At 42.5% G+C, this 23,110-nt stretch overlaps 1 protein-coding gene across 1 annotated transcript in view; it reads left to right on the top strand.

The window, feature by feature from the left end:
• The window catches only part of LOC141103144 (inter-alpha-trypsin inhibitor heavy chain H3-like), a gene marked incomplete in the record, with an annotated part of 321,136 nt that overhangs the window by 92,259 nt on the left and 205,767 nt on the right, over window positions 1–23,110 (top strand). Inside the window, 2 exon segments of the mRNA XM_073592423.1 lie at window positions 16,223–16,339; window positions 19,766–19,934. Of these exon segments, the coding sequence (XP_073448524.1) occupies window positions 16,223–16,339; window positions 19,766–19,934 (286 nt within the window).

Here is a 23,110-nt window from a genome sequence, read left to right as displayed (position 1 = left end):
ACGCGTTTCTACCCCCCTTCGTGATCTTAACACAGCATTTCCATGATTCAGTGTAGAGAGTTCTCTGCTGAAGCTGTCAAAAAAAACCCACAGTTTATCACAAGGTTGCTTAGGCGGATAAAAGAGAAACATTGTAACATTTCGTTCTATCAGATCAAAGGACTGAACTTCTGTCTGTAGATGAGGGCAGTTTTACCACTTAAAGTTGATGTAAACCCTCACATATACCTAGTGAAGTGAACAGCCTCAGATAATACACAGGGATGAAACAAATCTCCCTACATAGGTTTTACATGTATATCTGCTGTCTTCATCTTTATACACTGTTTTATCATCTTTATATACTGTTTAGAAAGTTTAAATCGTGTTAGGAGATTTTCTCTTCCTGGTTAGCACTGCAGTGAAGCCTGGGCATACAGCCAAGACAGCTGATTGGAGGAAAGGCACACCCCCCCCCTCATAGTTAGAGACTTTCACTGCAGCTATATGTGCCCAGCTCAAATTTCATTAATATGGGTTTACATTCACTTTAAAGACTAAACCGTTTTGACATTTGTTTCTTACAAGTTAAAATCAGTATTTTTTGCTAGAAAATTACTTAGAAACCCCAAACATCATATATATTTTTTAGCAGAGACCCTAGAGTATAAAATGGTGGTTGTTGCAATATATTATGTCACACTGTATTTGCGTAGCGGTCTTTCAAACGCAACATTTTTAGAAAAAATACACTTTAATGAATTTAAAAAAACAAATAAACAGTAGGTTAGCCCAATATTTTGGTATAATGTGAAAGATGATGTTACGGTGCGAGAATCGTGAGAGAATTGTGATCTTTATTCTAAGCAAAAAGATTGTGATTCTCATTTTAGCCAGAATCTTGCAGCTCTAGTATGTTGCGTTTATGTGCTGCCTCAGTCAGAAGGGTGGTCCTGAGAGCATAATCACCAGCCTTTTGGAGGGGCATGAATCTGACCTTGTGCCTGTGAATCCATCCACTTTTGAGAGGTGGTCTTAAACGAAAGAACACCTCTCCACCGCTCGTTTTTGGCTAGAAACATTTATTTTTTTCTTCTAACTTACCTTTTTATGAAGTACAGCCTGTTCTTCCGATCCATCCAGTCCATGGTGCAGGACATCATATTCTCATCTTCAGCAAGCCCCCCTGCTGTCTTCTTGGATCTGTGTGTGTCCCAGAAGACAGCCGGCCATTCACAAAGCACCGCGCGACTCGCGCATGCGCAGTAGGAAATAGGCAGTGAAGCCGCAAGGCTCCACTGCCGGTTTCCCTTAATTAGAATGGTGGCGCCTGCACCCAATCCGATGGACGGATCGGCCTTGGGCGGCCGACATTGCGGGCTCCCTGGACAGGTAAGTGTCCTTATTAAAAGTCAGCAGCTACAGTGTTTGTAGCTGTTGACTTTAAAAAAAAAAAAAATTGCGGTTGGAACATCACTTTAAGCATCCTATGCTGCCATTAAGTCTAGTGGCCAGGATCTTTGCCAGCAACTTGATATCTACATTGAGCAAAGATATGAGACGGAAATTGATCCAATTAGTATTATTTGTATTAGGTTTAGTGATCATTCAAATGGTTGCTAGCACAGTTTCTGGGCCAAACTAGCTACCATGTTGGAAGTTGTTTAGAGCATCCATCAGAAGAGGAGACAGAAGATCAGCATAAGTTTTATAATAGGACACTGTAAATCCATTGATGCCTGTTTTTAATGGGTTTTGAAGGTTTTGATGGCTGAAATGACTTCTGCTTGCCTAATGGGTTGTTCTATCATACCGCACCAGGAGTCCCATAAGGCAGTGGTCATCAACCCTGTCCTCGGGGGCCACTAAGAGGCCAGGTTTGCACAATAACTGAAATACATCACAGGTGATATAATTTACTGTTCAATGATTGCAGTATTCTAGTCTGCATCTTCCCAAGGTAATACATAAAACCTGGCCTGTTAGTGGGTCCTGAGGACAGGGTTGATGACCACTGCTATAAGGGAAAGAATGGAAAGGTGAGAAAAAATGATCGGCTTGCTCTGAGGAAAAGGACAGTGAGGTCAGGCCCGGATTTACTCCCTTTGCCGCCCCAAGGCCGGGTCCTTCAATGCCGCCCCCCCCCCCCACACACACACACACACACACCATTCTCGTCCTTTATCGATGACTGCTACAATAGATCAATTAAAAACATATCTCCACACACGAGAACACTGAAAACAACTGGCTTTAATTGTACTTCAGGGTAAGCACGCAGGGTAACAATTTTTCGCGGGCAATTTTTCAGGGCAATTGCTGGTGTTAGTGCCTCAATCATCCCCGGCACCATGGTTGGTATGGTGTCAGGATGATTGAAACACATTATTTCTATCATTACATTGTAATGTAAAATGAAATAGTTCAACTCACCATAATGCAGAATCATTGGGAGCCCTGAGCGTGTCACTTGCCACCATCGCTTGTCACTTGACACTATGCCTGCCACCAGATGGAGATGTCACTTGCCACACTGCCTGGCTGCCACCAGATGGAGATGTCACTTGCCACGCTGCCTGCCACCAGATGGGGATGTCACTTGCCACGCTGCCACCAGATGGAGATGTCACTTGCCACGCTGCCACCAGATGGAGATGTCACCTGCCACACTGCCTTGCTGCCACCAGATGGGGATCTCACTTGCCACACTGCCACCAGATGGAGATGTCACTTGCCACGCTGCCACCAGATGGAGATGTCACTTGCCACGCTGCCACCAGATGGAGATGTCACTTGCCACTCTGCCTGCCACCAGATGGGGATGTCACTTGCCATGCTGCCACCAGATGGAGATGTCACTTGCCACACTGCCTGGCTGCCACCAGATGGAGATGTCACTTGCCACGCTGCCACCAGATGGAGATGTCACTTGCCACACTGCCTGGCTGCCACCAGATGGGGATGTCACTTGCCATGCTGCCACCAGATGGGGATGTCACTTGCCACGCTGCCACCAGATGAGGATGTCACTTGCCATGCTGCCACCAGATGAGGATGTCACTTGCCATGCTGCCACCAGATGGAGACGTCACTTGCCACACTGCCACCAGATGGAGATGTCACTTGCCACGCTGCCACCAGATGAGGATGTCACTTGCCATGCTGCCACCAGATGGGGATGTCACTTGCCACGCTGCCACCAGATGGAGACGTCACTTGCCACACTGCCACCAGATGGAGACGTCACTTGCCACGCTGCCACCAGATGTTGATGTCACTTGCCACGCTGCCACCAGGTGGAGACGTCACTTGCCACACTGCCACCAGATGTTGATGTCACTTGCCACGCTGCCACCAGATGTTGATGTCACTTGCCACGCTGCCACCAGATGGAGACGTCACTTGCCACACTGCCACCAGATGTTGATGTCACTTGCCACGCTGCCACCAGATGTTGATGTCACTTGCCATGCTGCCTGTCTGCCACCAGATGAAGGAGGGCGGAACAGCGGTGCTGGCAATGAGAGATGTCATCTCTCTCCCCCCGCCGCCACACCGCTGACATTACTTAATCTTTTCAAAAATGGCGCCGGGCGGCGAAATCACGCTACTGCGCATGCGCCGCCCGGCCGAGCGCATACGAGTTTTCCCGAGCCCGGCCGCTTCAGAACTGCGCATGCGCAGTAGTGGGCGGCTCGCGGCCATCTTTTCTAAGGGCACCGGTGCCCTTAATCATCTTTAACGAGCAGCCCGAAAGGGGGGGGGGCAGCCGCAAAGTCGCCGCAGGAGCGGCGCCGCCCCTGCACCACTGCCGCCCCGAGGCCTGGCCTCGGTGGCCTTATGGCAAATCCGGCCCTGAGTGAGGTGCTTTGCAAATTCAGTCACTATATTAATATTTACATATTCTAAACAAGCAGTGAATACGTTTTAAAACAAAAACAGTGAATCACCTCTTTATTTATAAGTATTGTGGAGAAATTAATTTTCAAAGTTTTAAATACTGACATGGACATTTTAGCTTTTTTCTATGGACAATAGATCTTGGCAGACAGACAGCTTTCTAATGTAAATAGCTAGCAGTTGTTTCTAAACTGTTACAATCTGACTGAAACTGGACTTCAAAATCTTTGTTATGATCTTTGAGAATAAAATACTTCACATTACAAGCTAGAGAGGTGAGTGAGCGATTGAATGAAGTGACAGTAAACAATAGTCCTATTCTCGAAAAAGAATCTATACACATCCACTACTTCATTTATCTATTTTTCTTGAAATAGTTTCTTACTGTGTGTTTTGCCTCCTTGTAATGTCCTCCATAAGCTCCTTTTCCATTTACCTCCATTTGCTTGGAATGTGCAGTTCATGCTATCTGCGGTCATGTAAACTGCTTCATGCACACTATAAGTCCCATAATTCACAGTACCTATTCCATCTGGTGAGCGAGCAAAAGAGTATGTACGTTCCTACAAACAGTGGGACCATGAAGAACAAACCTAGCCATCTTCTAAAAGGAAATCACAGCAGCAAAACAAAGGAATTTTGAGAATTGAAGGAAGCAGAGAGCAATAGAAGGCACTTTTTTGAGTTATGAATATATAGCTGAATAGATTTTTTTTTTTTAGACCAGAGTTTAGTGTCAGCTTAACCACTTCAGCCCCAGAAGGATTTGCCCCCTTCCTGACCAGGCCATTTTTTGCGATATGGCACTGCGTCGCTTTAACTGACAATTGTGCAGTCAAGCGACGTTGTACCCAGACAAAATTTATGTCCTTTTTTCCCCACAAATTGAGCTTTCTTTTGGTGGTATTTTATCACCTCTGCGGTTTTTATTTTTTGCGCTATAAACAAAAAAAAGAGACAATTTTGAAAAAAAACATAATATTTTGTGCTTTTTGCTATAAAAAATATCCCAAAAAACCCCCAAAAAACAATTTCTTCATCAGTTTAAGCCGATATGTATTCTTCTACATATTTTTGGTAAAATAAAAATGGAAATAAGGGTATATTGATTTGGTTTGCGCAAAATTTATAGTGTCTACAAAATAGGGAATAGATTTATGGCATTTTTATTGTTTTCTTTTTTACTAGTAATGGCGCGATTTGCAATTTTCATCAGGACTGCGACATTGCGGCAGAAAGATCAGACACTTTTGACACTTGTTTGGGACCATTGACATTTATACAGCAATCAAAGCTAAAAATAGCCACTGATTACTGTATAAATGTCACTGGCAGGGAAGGGGTTAACACTAGGGGGCGATCAAGGGGTTAACTGTGTTCTCTAGGTGTGTTCTAACTGTGTGGGGGATGGGACTGACTAGGGGGAGGCTCCGGGGACAAGGGGCGGGCGTGCACGCCTGATAGATCGTCTTAAAGGAGCGACGTATACCTAAGGCGATTTGCGCAGCCATGCCAACCTGCCGCAGTATGAACAATGTAAGAACATTTCCACAGGTGTTGAGGTTCTAAAAAGTCTATACTGTTGGAGTTGTCTGTAATTCTAAATTCTGTTCTTTTTATTAAAACAAATCTGATTTCTCTGAGATAAGCTTGAGAAGAGTATTTTTCTTGCTCAAGCAATTTTATTAAAAGTGTGCATATAAACATCAGAGAGTTGTCAAAGGTATTATGTGGCATGTACAGCCTCCATGCAGGGAGCAGTAAGGTGAACTGACACAGGGCCAAAATGACCATAACAGTAGAAATACTGTGTGTATATCTAGGTGTATATGTATGTATATATGTGTATGTATGTGTATATATATATATATATATATATATATATATATATATATATATATATATATATATATATATATATATATATATACATATATACATATATATACAGTATCTCACAAAAGTGAGTACACCCCTCACATTTTTGAAAATATTTTATTATATCTTTTCATGTGACAACACTGAAGAAATTACACTTTGCTACAGTGTAAAGTAGTGAGCGTACAACTTGTATAACAGTGTAAATTTGCTGTCCCCTCAAAATAACTCAAACACGGCCATTAATGTCTAAACCGCTGGCAACAAAAGTGAGTACACCCCTAAGTAAAAATGTCCAAATCGGGCCCAAAGTGTCAATATTTTGTGTGGCCACCATTATTTTCCAGTACTGCCTTAACCCTCTTTGGCAGGGAGTTCACCAGAGCTTCAAAGATTGCCACTGGAGTCCTCTTCCACTCCTCCATGACAAAATCACGAAGCTGGTGGATGTTAGAGACCTTGTGCTCCTCCACCTTCCATTTGAGGATGCCCCACAGATGCTCAATAGGGTTTAGGTCTGGAGACATGCTTGGCCAGTCCATCACCTTTACCCTCGGCTTCTTTAGCAAGGCAGTGGTCATCTTGAAGGTGTGTTTGGGGTTGTTATCATGTTGGAATACAGCCCTGCGGCCCAGTCTCCGAAGGCAGGGGATTATGCTCTGCTTCAGTATGTCACAGTACATATTGGCATTCTTGGTTGCCCAATGAACTGTAACTCCCCAGTGCCGGCAGCACTCATGCAGTCCCAGACCATGACACTCCCACCAGCATGCTTGACTGTAGGCAAGACACACTTGTCTTTGTACTCCTCACCTGGTTGGCGCCACACACGCTTGACACCATCTGAACCAAATAAGTTTATTTTGGTGTCATCAGACCACAGGACATGGTTCCAGTAATACATGTCCTTAGTCTGCTTGTCTTCAGAAAACTGTTTGCGGGCTTTCTTGTGCGTCATCTTTAGAAGAGGCTTCCTTCTGGGACGACAGCAATGCAGACCAATTTGATGCAGTGTACGGCGTATGGTCTGAGCACTGACAGGCTGTACCCCCCACCCCTTCAACCTCTACAGCAATGCTGACAGCACTCATACAACTATTTCCCAAAAACAACCTCTGGATATGACGCTAAGCATGTGCACTCAACTTCTTTGGCCGACCATGGCGAGGCCTGTTCTGAGTGGAACCTGTCCTGTTAAACCACTGTATGGTCTTGGCCACCATGCTGCAGCTAAGTTTCTGGATCTTGGCAATCTTCTTGTTGCCTAGGCCATCTTTATGTAGCGCAACATTTTTTTTTGCAGATCCTCAGAGTTCTTTGCCATGAGGTGCCATGTTGAACTTCCAGTGACCAGTATGAGAGAGTGAGAGCGATAACATAAAATTTAACACACCTGCTCCCTTGTAACACTAACAAATCACATGACCCTGGGGAGGGAAAATGGCTAATTGGGCCCAATTTGGACATTTTCACTTAGGGGTGTACTCACTTTTGTTGCCAGTGGTTAAAACATTAATGGCTGTGTGTTGAGTTATTTTAAGGGCACAGAAAATGTACACTGTTATACAAGCTATACACTCACTACTTTACATTGTAGCAAAGTGTAATTTCTTCAGCTTTGTCACATGAAAATATATAATAAAATATTTACAAAAATGTGAGGGGTGTACTCACTTTTGAGAGATACTGTGTATATATAGTGGGGACAGAAAGTATTCAGACCCCCTTACATTTTTCACTCTTTGTTATATTGCAGCCATTTGCTAAAATCATTTAAGTTCATTTTTTTCCTCATTAATGTACACACAGCACCCCATATTGACAGAAAAACACAGAATTGTTGACATTTTTGCAGATTTATTAAAAAAGAAAAACTGAAATATCACATGGTCCTAAGTATTCAAACCCTTTGTTGTGACACTCATATATTTAACTCAGGTGCTGTCCATTTCTTCTGATCATCCTTGAAATGGTTCTACACCTTCATTTGAGTCCAGCTGTGTTTGATTAAACTGATTGGACTTGATTAGGAAAGCCACACACCTGTCTATATAAGACCTTACAGCTCACAGTGCATGTCAGAGCAAATGAGAATCATGAGGTCAAAGGAACTGCCTGAAGAGCTCAGAGACAGAATTGTAGCAAGGCACAGATCTGGCCAAGGTTACAAAAAAATTCTGCTGCACTTAAGGTTCCTAAGAGCACAGTGGCCTCCATAATCTTTAAATGGAAGACGTTTGGGATGACCAGAACCCTTCCTAGAGCCATCTCAAGGATGATCAGAAGAAATGGACAGCACCTGAGTTAAATATATGAGTGTCACAGCAAAAGGTCTGAATACTTAGGACCATGTGATATTTCAGTTTTACTTTTTTAATAAATCTGCAAAAATGTCAACAATTCTGTGTTTTTCTGTCAATATGGGGTGCTGTGTGTACATTAATGAGGAAAACAAATTAACTTAAATGATTTTAGCAAATGGCTGCAATATAACAAAGAGTGAAAAATTTAAGGGGATCTGAATACTTTCCATCCCCACTGTGTATATATATATATATATATATATATATATATATATATAATATATAATATATATGTATGTATGTATATATATATATATATATATATATATATATATATATATATATATATATAGTCAGGTCCATAAATATTGGGACATCAACACAATTCTAATCTTTTTGGTTCTATACACCACCACAATAGATTTGAAATGAAATGAACAAGTTGTGTTTGAACTGCAGACTTTCATCTAATTTGAGGGTATTTACATCCAAATCAGGTGAACGGTGTAGTAATTACAACAGTTTGTATATGTGCCTCCCACTTTTTAAGGGACCAAAAGTAATGGGACAATTGGCTGCTCAGCTGTTCTATGGCCAGATGTGTGTTATTCCCTCATTATGCCATTTACAAGGAGCAGATAAAAGGTCCAGAGTTCATTTCAAGTGTGCTATTTCCATTTGGAATCATCTGTTGCTGTCAACTGTCAATATGAGATCCAAAGAGCTGTCACTATCAGTGAAGCAAGCCATCATTAGGCTGAAAAAACAAAACAAACCCATCAGAGAGATAGCAAAAACATTAGGTGTGGCCAAATCGACCGTTTGGAACATCCTTAAAAAGAAAGAACGCACCGGTGAGCTCAGCAACACCAAAAAGACCCGGAAGACCACGGAAAACAACTGTGGTGGATGACCGAAGAATTCTTTCCCCGGGTGAAGAAAACACCCTTCACAACAGTTGGCCAGATCAAGAACACTCTCCAGGAGGTAGGTATATGTGTGTCAAAGTCAACAATCAAGAGAAGACTTCAGCATACAGAGGGTTCACCACAAGATGTAAACCATTGATTAGCCTTAAAAACAGGAAGGCCAGATTAGAGTTTGCCAAGCAACATCTAAAAAAGCCTTCACAATTCTGGAGCAACATTTTATGGACAGATGAGACCAAGATCAACTTGTACCAGAGTGATGGGAAAAGAAGAGTATGGAGAAGGAAAGGTACTACTCATGATCCAAAGCATACCACCTCATCAGTGAAGCGTGGTGGTAGTGTCATGGCGTGGGCATTTATTGATGATATGACTGCTGACAAAAGCAGCAGGATAAATTCTGAAGTGTTTCGGGCAATATTATCTGCTCATATTCAGCAAAATGCTTCAGAACTCATTGGACGGCGCTTCACAGTGCAGATGGACAATGACCCGAAGCATACTGCGAAAGCAACCAAAGAGTTTTATAGGGGAAAGAAGTGGAATGTTATGCAATGGCCAAGTCAATCACCTGACCTGAATCCGATTGAGCATGCATTTCACTTGCTGAAGATGAAACTGAAGGGAAAATGCCCCAAGAACAAGCAGGAACTGAAGACAGTTGCAGTAGAGGCCTGGCAGAGCATCACCAGGGATGAAACCCAGCGTCTGGTGATGTCTATGCGTTCCAGACTTCAGGCTGTAATTGACTGCAAAGGATTTGCAACCAAGTATTAAAAAGTGAAAGTTTGATGGATGATTGGTAATCTGTCCCATTACTTTTGGTCCCTTAAAAAGTGGGAGGCACATATACAAACTGTTGTAATTCCTACACCGTTCACCTAATTTCGATGTAAATACCCTCAAATAAAAGGTGAAAGTCTTCAGTTAAAGCACATCTTGTTAGTTTCATTGTGGTGGTGTATAGAGCCAAAAAGATTAGAATTGTGTCAATGTCCCAATATTTATAGACCTGACTGTATATGAACATCAGTATAACCGTTCCTTGGGGTTAGTTTGAAATGAGTATTCATTCAATATGTAAACAGTAAGTGTTATACAACAGTGAAATCAAAGATATAGAGTCGAATGCTTCCCCAGTCTAGCTTGAGGCAAAGCAACTAAAGACTGAACCAGGGGCAAATTTACCAGAAGGCAGAGTACGGAGGGGGAGAAGGAAAGGGGTAGGGGTCCTGGTCGGTGGAACTAACCAAGATAAAAGTGGAAGAGAAATAGCTCCAAGTATTAGGGCTACAGAAGGGGTTGCATCAAAATCCGGAGGAAGAAACTTGTCAAACCGGGGCTTTTGTTTGCTTGCGGAGTCTGTCCTGCAAGGAGACTTCAGTCTTGGCGTGTATCATCAAAAGAGGGGGTCCTAGTGTTAAAGTACCTAATATACAGGGTGACTCTGTAGGTACTTGGGAGTTACTTGTGCCAACGTCCCCGATACTAAGTTGGAAGATAACAAAAGACTAAAGAAAAAACTTTTTGGGACTTTCAAGGCACAACTGTAGTGAACTACACAGCATATATAAAAAAGTTTGAATTTTATTGGTAATATACAAAAAACAAGGAGAATAGACAAAACATCATTAAAAACACATCAAATCTAGACATACAATGCATATCATGACACCATTGAGGATCCTATCCTGCAGTTTTGTGTGTATTCCTATATATTCGTATACAGTTCAATCATAATCCAAATAAAGGAAAAAAGTAAACTTCCCCTAAAAAGTTGGAATTGGGGGAGCACTGCAGGTCTGGTGTTCCCAGAATGGTGTATTCTCCAATTGCTCTACATGTTTCACGTTGACAAGGAACGCTTCTTCAGGAGCTAGAGGTTCAGATAGGTGTGTGAAAAGAAAAATTATTCACATAGATGAATTTGATCAGTAAGTCGCAAAAAGCGATCGAGGTAGAGATGTATTGGTAAAAATCAGGCGAGCAATAAACGGACACCAGGGTCTCCCAGATCTATCACATCAAGTAGTTGCAGATAGGGAGAGCTCATATATGCTACAGTTCCCACGGTAAAGAACAAAAGGGAAATCTGGGAGTACACCGTCCTGTTGCGTTGCTGCCTGTTGTATGTCTTACAACATGGTGTCTTATGTTTTTCACCTGATTTTTACCAATACATCTCTACCTCGATCGCTTTTTGCGACTTATTGATCAAATTCATCTATGTGAATAATTTTTCTTTTCACACACCTATCTGAACCTCTAGCTCCTGAAGAAGCGTTCCTTGTCAACGTGAAACATGTAGAGCAATTGGAGAATACACCATTCTGGGAACACCAGACCTGCAGTGCTCCCCCAATTCCAACTTTTTAGGGGAAGTTTACTTTTTTCCTTTATTTGGATTATGATTGAACTGTATACGAATATATAGGAATACACACAAAACTGCAGGATAGGATCCTCAATGGTGTCATGATATGCATTGTATGTCTAGATTTGATGTGTTTTTAATGATGTTTTGTCTATTCTCCTTGTTTTTTGTATATTACCAATAAAATTCAAACTTTTTTATATATGCTGTGTAGTTCACTACAGTTGTGCCTTGAAAGTCCCAAAAAGTTTTTTCTTTAGTCTTTTGTTATCTTCCAACTTGGCGTGTATCATCACTTAAGTGACCCTATGTTTAGTAGCTAGAGTGCAAAAGGCAGGCGTTTTCCAGGATCTAGCCATCATATGCTTGGCAGCCATAGTGATTTCAAGCAGGAGTTTAATATGATTATTGGATAGTTACTTGTTAGACACATAGGACTCCCTGGCTACACCAATTCAGCCTCCCTGTTAAGCTGGAAAACGACAATATTTTTCCTTAGTTCCCTGTTAAGCAGGAGACCACACTATGCTTACTATATACATCCTAGCAACACCTACACCTATATAGTGGCTGTGATTCCATGTGCTGCATGCAAACTGCCTTTGACCTTTCCTCACCTTCTCTCTACAGGTTGCCACATTTGCATCTGCGTCTAATTCAACCTTTTTTTTTTTCTTTTGCAATTTTTAATTGGTGGTGGTGGTGGGGGGGGGGGGTGACTGTGAGTGAGATGGTTGAATCCAACATGCACCAGCCACCAGGTATGAAAACAAAACTGCTTACCAGAAGCCTAGACCTCTTATAAACTAATTTGTAGTGAAGTACTGTAAATGGATTTATTAAAAGCAAACAGGAAAGGTACTTACAAACATAAAATTCAGAGCATTAAAACGGCACTGCCAACAACCAGGCGGACATTGTGACGTCACTGCTATTCTCATGGACTGGATGAGGTGATGATAAAGTGATTATAAACGATCACTTTGTAAAACAATCCATTCAGTTTAAAATAGAACTGAAAGGTAAAACAATTGCGTATAGATTAAAAAAACATTATAAATACCCTTTTCCCTTTTTATAAGTGATCACATTCCCTCTGTTCTCAGCTGCAGAAGAGCTGCAGGGAGAAAAAGCAACAGTACAATGAGCTTCCCAGTGACAGGCTGTGCAGTGGGGGCGTGTCAGGACAAGCCTAAACATTGGAGGAGAGCAGCCTGCGTTTCCAGCATAGCTAGAAAACTGACCACGGTGTGTGTTCTCCTGCTTAGTGTGGTCAGTTTTTAATTCTAAAGCAGAAGGACTGGCAGGAACACCAGGGATTTCACACAAAGGAAGCAATACAAAGAGAACAGGTTACTTTTTCCTACAAATATACGGTACAGCAGGCACATATCAGAAATAGGAAATGTTGGGGTAACAAACACTTTAAAGCAGTGACGGCAAAGAAGATCTTGCTGTGTGGAGGTGCTCATCCATCCCTGTGGAAACATGGGCGCCAGTCACTTTTTGGAATGCAAGAAAAGAGATTTATTGTCTCTTAAACAAAACTTGGGGAGAGAGGGTTAGGGCCAGGACACCCTTAGGCAGATGCAATAGTAGTTGGCAGACTCTGAGACAGAATATTAGGCAGACAGCCATACAAGTAGAGGGCCTTTAAGCTGGATGCAGCAACTGTATTTGTAGAACTGCTGTCTCCTATGGCAACTGAACTTTGAACAGCCAATAGGGATCCATACACGTAACTCACAGTAACTGTGATAGATCTTCTCTCACATCTCACAGTATCCTACTGTAGATCTTCCCTCACTGAGCTCCCAGTCTTTCACTAGACTTCAAGATCCCAGATGTCACTGGATCCCCTGAGCTCTTCCACAGCTAACCCACTGTAAACTCCTCAAGCTTCACCCACGCTAACCTGCTGGGTCCCTGGCTTGGCACCCTGCTGAAGATTTCCCACTTCTTCACAATCCCTGGCTGGTGAAAAGGCCTCTCTGGTACTTCTGCAGACTTCCATACACTGGCCTCTGATAACAGGAATGATTGTCCCTTGCTGGCCAGTATTCCTCCCTTTACCTCTGGCCTTGATCATCACTTGGCCCTGGCAACAGGAGTGGTCGTCGCCAGGGGCAACGATCCAGTTCCCCCATCCGGCGAAACCTCTGCAACTTGGTTGGGCTTTCAGCCTGAAGCCCTAACCCCGCGCTGCCTCTCTCAAACCTGGATAGGCCTCAGACAGCCTAGCAAGCAGGTGCTCCCGGGATAGGCCTCAGGCCAGAGCCTTGTGACACACGTCCACCCAGACAGCCATCCAGGTGGCACAGAACCTCGATCACCTGACTCCTCCCGAATAAATAGGTGCTCCCAGCAGGCCAAGAAACCAACGAGACCCCTGACGATTGGCTGAGTCAACCTATTCACTCCTAGTCTGGATTCCCTATGCCCTTATCATTCTACTGCCACAGGCAACACTGCCACCTAGTGGCAGAAGAGAGAGGTGCATCAAATCCAGATTAGGGAAAAAGACAGTGAATCCCCTATCAACCAGCCAGGCTAGTTACTACCTAGCAGGCTAAATTTGTTAGCAACCCTGCCTACTGTCAGGGTGCTACATACATGTGCCTTTTAAACCTCTTAGTATATTTGAGGTCTAGGTCTCTGGCAAGAAGCTTTGTATTTACACCTAGTGGCTGGTGCACATTGGCTATATCAAGATTTAATTCACGGTGCATTCTTAATAGTTTACACTGAAGACATTTATTGAATCATTCACACATGTTGTTATATATGTGTTATTTATTTTTTGACAGCGCAACATTTTTTAACTTTGTAAGAATGCACTGTAATCTGTGGAGGAGATGGGTGGGAGGCATACACCCATGGGATGTTTGTGAAGTCTCTGCTTCAGGCAGCAGTCCTCTTGAATGATTCTGTTGCACTCTCCTAGTAAAGGATGCTAGGTGAATTTAGTTTTTTGGTTTGCTCTGTAATCAGACAGCAGTGAACATTTGCCTTGATGTGATCATGGTTCCAAAGTCTGGGAGTTTGATTATGTCCCCCTGACTCTGGGAGATGCTTCCAGAGCATGGGACAGAAAATTCTAATGATAGGTCTGAATATTTGTCAATATTTGTCAACCCCCCTGGGGAGGGAGTTTGAAAGGTGAATTTTCCAATACCAATTATCCCTCTCCTGTAGATGTTCTGCAAGTAATACACTTTAAAAAAGACATTCCTAGGCTGTTTAATGAAGCCAGAGTGAATGGATGGTTGACAATGTGAATGGTGGCCTCTGTACTGTTTTGGGAAAGAACCAGTTAAATCCAGTGACTCCTACAGGGGTAGTGTTACAATTTCAAATCTCCTTCCTTTTCTGCTGGGAAAGAGAGGAATGTTTTACCTAGCTTTCCAGAAAGTATAATGGTACTACTGATGATTTTCATTAGAACATTCAGAATGCTTTGCAAGAAGCATTGTGGGGGTCTGCAGGCGGGGAGCTTATCGGAATCTGAGAGCCCCCTTTAACAGAGGGGCCCCCTGATCCCGCCCACCCATGTGAATGAATTTGGGGTACATAGTACCCCTACACATTTACCAAAAGAAAGGTGTAGTGTAAAAAAATGACAGTATCCAGTTTTTGACAAGACGCTTGCTGACACCGCCGACCCAAAAAAAGAAAAAACAGTTAATTTCCGCCGAAGGCTTTAGCCGTCTGCCAGCTCCGCTGACAGTTCTTAAATGACTAAAGGGTGGGGTTACCCGCTGATGTCACAGTGTGGCCCGACCCTTTGTGACATCATCGCCCAGGAGCATGCCGGGGTTTGCCAGTGACAGAAAATGTAGTAAGGACACATACCTGATTCATATTGTCTAACTTTGAGGTAAAAAAGCATTGCCTTACTTTTTCAGCCGGTGAGTGATTTACTGCACGCTGTGTCTTTCAAAGTGTAGTTAAGTTTATTTAGTGCTCTTTGATTTGTTTTTTTCTGTAAAATATTAAATATAGAAACTAATCCGGGCAATTTTTATAGGACAAGTCCAGGATAGATGACAGGAGCTTCTGTAACCCTTTAGCCCTGTAGCAATTTAAAGCCCATTGCTTTCTTACAACCACTATTAAAACACCTTAATTTCACCTTCTTGGTGTTTTCCAATGCATTTCACTTAAATACTGAATTCTGGTCAAAATCTTCCATTTGTTGAATGAAATGTCAGGGAAAGAAAGTCTTAGCTTCATTCATCCTTGGATAAAATCATTAGGCTGTTTCTTGTCCAAATGCTACAAAGAGAGAGGGGGACCTTTGCTCCCTGATTTTATGTCAAACAGATAAGAAGATCTGGCAACAGTGTGTTGGATCTTGGAAAGTAAATATTAGGAAAATTTATGAATATTACATTTTAACGGTTTTCTTAACTCCTTCATACCCACAGGCATAATGAAAAGATGGACGTCATATGAGGGATTAGTAAGCAAGTGACACATAATCTGCTGGCCTGTTTGCATAAGGCCTGGTGCTTTGGGAAGAATACATTTTTTAATGACCCCTTTAAAAAACGCATGATGTGGCAGGGCATGTTATTTCCAGAAATGTTTTCATGCCAGTGGTTGTCGAAATTCAAAGCTGATATTTGCAAACCTGAAAAGTAAACATTGCAGAACACAATTGAATATTTATAAGTGAAATTTTCAACTTAGTTATCAGGAAAGTCAGAATTCCTTATCTGCATACATGTTCAATGGCAACCTCCATGTTTCTTTCCAGAAAAGTTATTTTTAATGTGAAAATATGATAAAGTCTAGATTTTAGTAGCTGTAAATCCAATAGTTTTTTTTTTTTAATCTTTATCACTTTTTCATTCTAGATTGTCAATGGGTATTTTGTGCACTACTTTGCACCACCAAAGTTGACTGGCGTGCCAAAAAATGTTGTTTATGTCATTGACATAAGTGGTTCTATGTATGGTAGAAAAATGGATCAGGTAAGAAGATTCTAATTTATTATAATGTCATTTTGCAACATATGTATCTCGCATAGGTTTTAAGGTTTAGTGACATAAATATTCACATTTAACCATGTATTTATTTTTTGGAGAGTTGTATTCCCTTTTTGATACTACACTGCAAGGCATGTAGTAGCATAAAAACTGTTTGTGTAAATTGTTAGCTTTGCATTGATGAGATTGAGTCTTGTTGACGAAGGCACAGGTTAGCATGACAGCAACTTTTACACAAGTTTGCAGTCGCTTAAAATTAAAAAGAGAATGCATTGTCCAGTAAGGCCTCATGTACACAGAACATCTCTCCCAAAATGCAGCTAACTGCTCTGTGTGCGGTTACATGTGAACAGTAGCAGTTCGGCTGCCAGCCCACCATTAGTTTAATCATTTCAATACCGGGCACTTTCACCCCCTTCCTGGCCAGGCCAATTTTCAGGGCTGTCGCACTTTGAATGACAATTGCGAGGTCATGCAACTCTGTACTCAAATTCATTTTTTAATCATTTTCTTCACACAAATAGAGCTTTCTTTTGGTGGTATTGCTAGGTTTTTTATTCTTTTACAAAAAAAGACCGAAAATGTTGAAAAAAAGTTTTTCTTAGTTTCTGTCAGTAAATTTAGTAAATAAGTAATTTTTCTCCTTCACTTATGGGCACTGATGAGGCTGCACTGATGGCCACTGATAGGCGGCACTGATGGGCACGGATAGGCGGCGCTGATGAACACTGAAAGGCAGCAGTGACTGGCATTACTAATGGGCACTGATGGGCATTGATTGGTGTAATTGATGGGCACTGATTGGTGGCACTGATTGGAGGCACTGGGGGGCTTACTGTAATCAGGGCACTGATAAACCTGATGCCCTGATTACATGTCCGGGTGTTCCCTGCGAGGAGATGCCGCTGATCGGTTTCCTCACCACACACTCTGTCAGTGTGAGGCGATGAGAGCCAATTACTGGCAATTCAGTATTACATGTGACTGGCTGTGATTGGACACAGCCGATCACATGGTTAAAAAAACATGTGATTGGCTCTTTACAGAGATTGGGGTCACGCCGTGTCCTAGCAACATAGAGCAGCTGCGATCGCCACGCTACGTGCCCCTGCGGATGCGTGAAAGCGGCTGTTCAGGGCGCCCTCATATGACGTCCACCTAGAACGAGAGCCGCAGCGTCACTTCGTCATTTGATGGTGGGCGGCAAGAGGTTAAATGGGCTGATAAGTGTTTCTGATTATATGACCCGGTCATTCCAGTTGCAAGAATCTGCAGATTCTTGTCGTAGGAATCCGGGGGCCACACCAACCCGACCATGTGAAGGAGGCTACCTGTATTAGTTGAAAATAGCATTATTTGTAAGTATAACTACATTTCCAAAATGCTTACTTCCCTATACTGACTCTTGACTAGTGGTTAGACCAAGAAGAAGACAGGCAACTCACTTGTTGCACTGTTAATGAACATATAATTAAAAGAGATGTATGGGGTTTTTTTTTTGGGATTCATACTTACATAAGTAGATACAGCATCGGTTCAATGCTGTATCTGTCCCCCTGGCGCCTCTACACTGAGAACCAAGCGATCGAACACTACCGACTGCTCGGTATTCACAGTTCCCCAAGCAGAGAGCTGTTGACTATCAGTCAGCAGCTCTCTGCTCTGCCACTCCACACTCACTGGAGCGCTAAGCTGTGGAGCAGCCGGCTCCGGCTCCCAGCGGCTCGCTGAGAGGCTGAGCTGGGTGCCAGTCCAGGGATCTGGGCGGATCCAGACTCCATGGTCGGTCCTGATGACGCCCGAACCTGGATCGACTCTGTGACATCAGCAGAGAGTGGACTTCAGCTCGCTCTCTGCTGAAAACAGGTTCTGCACTCCTGTGATCCACAGGAGAAGTACAGCCAACAAGCTTTGGCTGTACAAGCCTACAAAAATAAATTCCTAAATGTTTGACATGGCACAATGTACTGTATAACAACAGTATAGATTTTTAAACAGCTGTACAACCTTTTAGCATTAAAGTAATACTTGGACTCCAGGTGAGCAGCTAAGTCTCTGCCAGTAATTAGACTGCAGCACTGTAACTATGTCTGCAGTGATGTACAGTAACTACTGTATGTAGCAAGTCACAAGGTGAGCAGGGGCTGATCTGTATCAGACATCATATATACACAGTGCTGCACTGTATATAAAGGCTATGAAAAGGGACAAGGATTTATATTTATGAAAAAGTATTTTAGTTCATGAAGTACATGCTGACCTTGGATGATACCTGAACAAAAATGGAGCTTTACTTCTGGGGTAGAAATGTATATGAAGGCATTGTCATGAGAAGTACTGTTATCTCTGTGAGAAGTAATTAATACCAGAACATATCTCACGTAAACCCTATTTACCATGCATGCACTCAACAATAAAGGCCAATTCACACTTTGCCATTTTGGTGTGTTGCAATAACTAGTATTGTGTTAAGGCAGTCTATTCAAAGAAATAAGCTGCCAATGCACCAGAATGAAGATAAAAACAGATTTGCAGCATTTTTATTGGTGCAGTGCACACAAGAACACATGGTGATGCCTCACCATCAGTTGTGGTGTGCTGCAATGCATGTGCGCCAAAGGTGTGTGGCCTTAGTGTTCTATGGTGCTGTTAAAAATGAATGGCACCCCAACATGCTAACACATGCAACATGCATTAATGTGCTTTGCAGTAACAATCATTACTGCAATGCGCCAAAACAGAGAAATGTAAATGGGCCCAAAAGGTATATCTGATGACAGGTCTGCTTTAAAGCCTCATACACACAATCGGACTTCCATCTGACTTTTCCCTGGATTTTTGTCTGAATGGGCGTTGGCCGTGAACTTGTTCTGCATACACACGGCAGAACATTTTCAGCCAACTTTCACCAAATCACGTGTTTTTTTCAGCTCTTTACCGCCACCCTTTTCGACAACAACGGTCCGACGGACCTGTTTGATCGGACAATCCGACCGTCTGTATGCTCCATCAGACAACTGTTGTTGCTTTTTCAACGGACAAATGTTCGCTGTGCATGCTCTCAAACTTTGACAACAAATGTCCGATGGAGGATAATCCGATCGTGTGTACTAAAGTCCAAAGTACAAACACGCATGCTCAGAACCAATGCTAAACATCAGCCAACAATAGCAGAAGTTGCCCAAAGGGTGGCGGTAAAGAACTGAAAAACCACGTGATTTGGTGAAAGTTGGCTGAAAATGTTCTGCCGTGTGTATGCAGAACAAGTTCACGGCCAACGCCCTTCAGACCAAAATCCACGGAAAAGTCAGATGGAAGTCCGATCGTGTGTATGAGGCTTTAATGCCTTTGCCAAATGAAGAATACCTGAATTGCTGTGTGCCTTCTTTTACTTTTTTTTATTCTATTTAGACAAAGACAGCTCTACTAAAAATCCTGAATGACACCGCAGAGCATGATTACTTCAATTTTGTGCTGTTTAGCCATAGAATTACTGCGTGGAGAGATTCTATGGTAAAAGCAACCCCAGAAAACATGGAAGAAGCCAAAAAGTTTGTTAATCAAATTCAAGCTTCAGGTGGTAAGTAGTAACCCTATAAGCTGGGCTGAAACATAATTCTAAGATAAGTTGTAAACCTGTAGAAATTGCTATGATTTACACAAGACCATACAGATAGTTTTAATGGCCAAGATGTTTAGATCTTTTAACATAATCTATTAGCAATTTTTTTACCTATTAAATTATATTGTGACAAGTTGGGGGTTGTTTAACTTAATGGTAGAAGTGCAAAACAGTGAGTCCAGTCAGAACAGAAAGAAAGTTTACAAACAAGGGGGTTCCCACCATCAATATGGAAAAGAAAAGTATTCAGCGTCCAGGCTCTCTTTGCAGCTCTACTGTACAAGCCACGTGCCTTGGTCCGTCAGACCATCTAACACATATCCCAGCGCACGAGCACAAACGCTGTACCTCTGTCAGTTTTCCTTTTCCTGTAGCTCCCTGCTGCTCCGTCTTTCACTCAGGCTTGGGCCTCTGTTTGTCCTGTCCTGGACAGCACAGTATAGACATGCAGTTCTCTTCTTCCTTGCACACATACTGACTCCCGGGAGGGTGGAGCCCCGAATTCTAATTCTGTCTCTAATATGAACCCAGCACACACCTGCACCATTAGTGTGCCTGTTTTCTGCAAATCTTGACCTGGACAAAAAAAAAATATATATACATAAATATATATACATATGTAGCGCTGGTAGATTTTCAATCTCCCCTTATATGTAAATTTAGTGGGTCGTCTGTTCTGTATATAGTTCAGATTCAATCTATGGCTAAATTAGCCTCTGTTCCAGTCTTGGCTGTGTTGCGTGCAGTTCCACTCCGTCGCCTGTAGATGACGGTGTCACTACAGACCGGAGCTGGAAAGCAACTTCTTTCCCAGAAGTAACTCGGCAGAGGTTGTCCCCTGCGGTGCATTCTGGGAAGGGGTATTTAAGGGACAGACACCATTTTTCTTGGTCTCTTTCTTTCCACCTGCTGGCCCTCCTGGCCGACAGGTATGTGCTAGGAGTCCTACCTCGTGGTCCTCCGGGCCGGAGGACAGGGGCGGCTCCAGCCAATTTTTTTTGCAGGTGCTATGCAGGTGCTAGGGGTAAAAGTTGGGGGAGCTAAGTCTCAAAAGCATGAAAATAAACAAAAATGAAAGGCAGAGACACCAAACGACATTTGGACTAGAAAATAAGACATTTATTGTCTTAACAATTGATAAAAAAAGTGCAATAATCACAGGAAGACTGTAAACAGAAAATTAAATGTCATGCCCTGAAGAGAACATATGAAACCAGCAGAGGAGAAAGTCCATAGAACCCAAGAGGATTCCCTTTTATGTGAAATTAAATCAGGTGGCACATTGTCCTACTCTGGTTTGATCATATCTCCCACTGGCTACAGGAAGTCAGCTATGACTTGGCTTCAGGGCTCCTTTGTGATGCACATACAGTGGGTATAGAAAAGAACCACTCCCTCTAAAATAATCACATTGTGGTACACCCAATTGAGAATTTTTTTCCAATCCAAAACAGTCTTCATTTCAGGCTGCAAAGCAACAAAATGTGATTTTTAAGGGGGGGGGGTCCTTTCTATACCAAATGTATGTGCATCACAAAAAGCCACCTGGTCCATTTGCAGTGGATACATGCAGTTAAGCATTCACAGTAAAGAACCAAAACCCATCAATTTCTGCAGAGGCTATGGGTTTGCAACTGGATCCAGAGAAATTTAGATCCACAAAAAATGCACAGGATGGAGTAAACCATAAACGCAATGGCAAGCAAGCCTAGGCCATTAACAGTCACAGAGCAAGAAAGGAGTCCAAGTCATAGCAGACCTATGCTGTGGCCTGTGGGAGATATGATCAAACCAGAGTAGGGCAATGGGGTTTATTTACTAAAGCTGCAGTCAGAGTGCAAACTCAGGCTCATTTCTGCATAGAAACCAACCGGCTTCCAGGTTTCATTGCCAAAGCTTAATTGAACAAGCTGAGGTAAGAAGCTGATTGCCCCCATGCACAGCTGCACTAGATTCTGAGTGCACCAGTTTTAGTAAATCTATCCCAATGTGTCACCTGGCCCATTTTCAGTGGTTACAATGGGCACCATAACGCAGTTAAGCATTCATAGTAAAGAACAGAAACCCACCAATTTCAGAGGATATGGGTTTGTGGAACTAAGCTTCTCTGAGTCCAGTTGCAAACAATGCACAGGATGAGGTTAAACCATGAATTTCAATGGTAAGCAATGCTAGACCATGAACAGTCACAGGCAAGAAACAAAGGAGACCAAGTCATAGCCAACCTATGCTGTGGCCTGTAGGAGATATGATCAAACCAGAGTAGGACAATGTGCCTCCTGGCCCATTTGCAGTGGATAAAATTGACACCATAATGCAGTTAAGCATTCACAGACAGTAAAGAACAGGAACCCATCATTTTTAGCAGATACTATGGGTTTGTGGATCTAAGCTTCTCTGAGTCCAGTTGCAAACAATGCACAGGATGGAGTAAACCATGAATGGCAAGCAATGCTAAACCATTAACAGGTGACAGAACAAGAAATGATACCAAGTCATAGCTGACATATGCTGTGGCCTGTGGGAGACATGATCAAACCAAAGTAGGTGGAAAAAGTGAAGCACTGCGAATACTTTCTGGATGCACTGTATGTACATGGCACACAAAAAAACCTATGCCTTCATAAATCACACATACACCTATGTTTATTGGCTGCCAACAAAATTCACAGCAAGCCAGCAATATTATTAAACCGCATCAGAGAAACTCAAATATGTACTTGGCACACATGCCATTTTTCATCAACACAGACTAGGTCTGCATACTAACTTGAGAACCTAAAATTGTTACAGACTTCATAAATCAAAAGTCACAAATTTAGAACTGAACTACACAGCAAAATGTATAGCTAAGTGCTTCAAAACATGTCAAACATGAAACCTGCATTACTGTCCCACAAGGCTCAGACTCCAAACCATTTGCAGAATGCAAAGGGTTAGTTCAGCTTAACCAAAAAAACTGCCAATGCAGATAAGGGGTGCATGCATATATAAAAAACAAACAGTGCTTGACTAAGGTTACATAATGCCCTTGCATTGTCCACATGTACTCAAAACTGCACAGCTCATGCCTAGACAGTTTTTGCACGTTGAACTAACCCATTAACATAAGCTAACTGCCAGTCTTCAACAGA

The sequence above is a fragment of the Aquarana catesbeiana genome, linkage group LG07 (assembly GCF_042186555.1).
Source record: "Aquarana catesbeiana isolate 2022-GZ linkage group LG07, ASM4218655v1, whole genome shotgun sequence".
NCBI classification, from domain to species: domain Eukaryota; kingdom Metazoa; phylum Chordata; class Amphibia; order Anura; family Ranidae; genus Aquarana; species Aquarana catesbeiana.
Note: the sequence above shows the minus strand (reverse complement) of the source record. Positions and strands in the feature narration are given on the sequence as shown.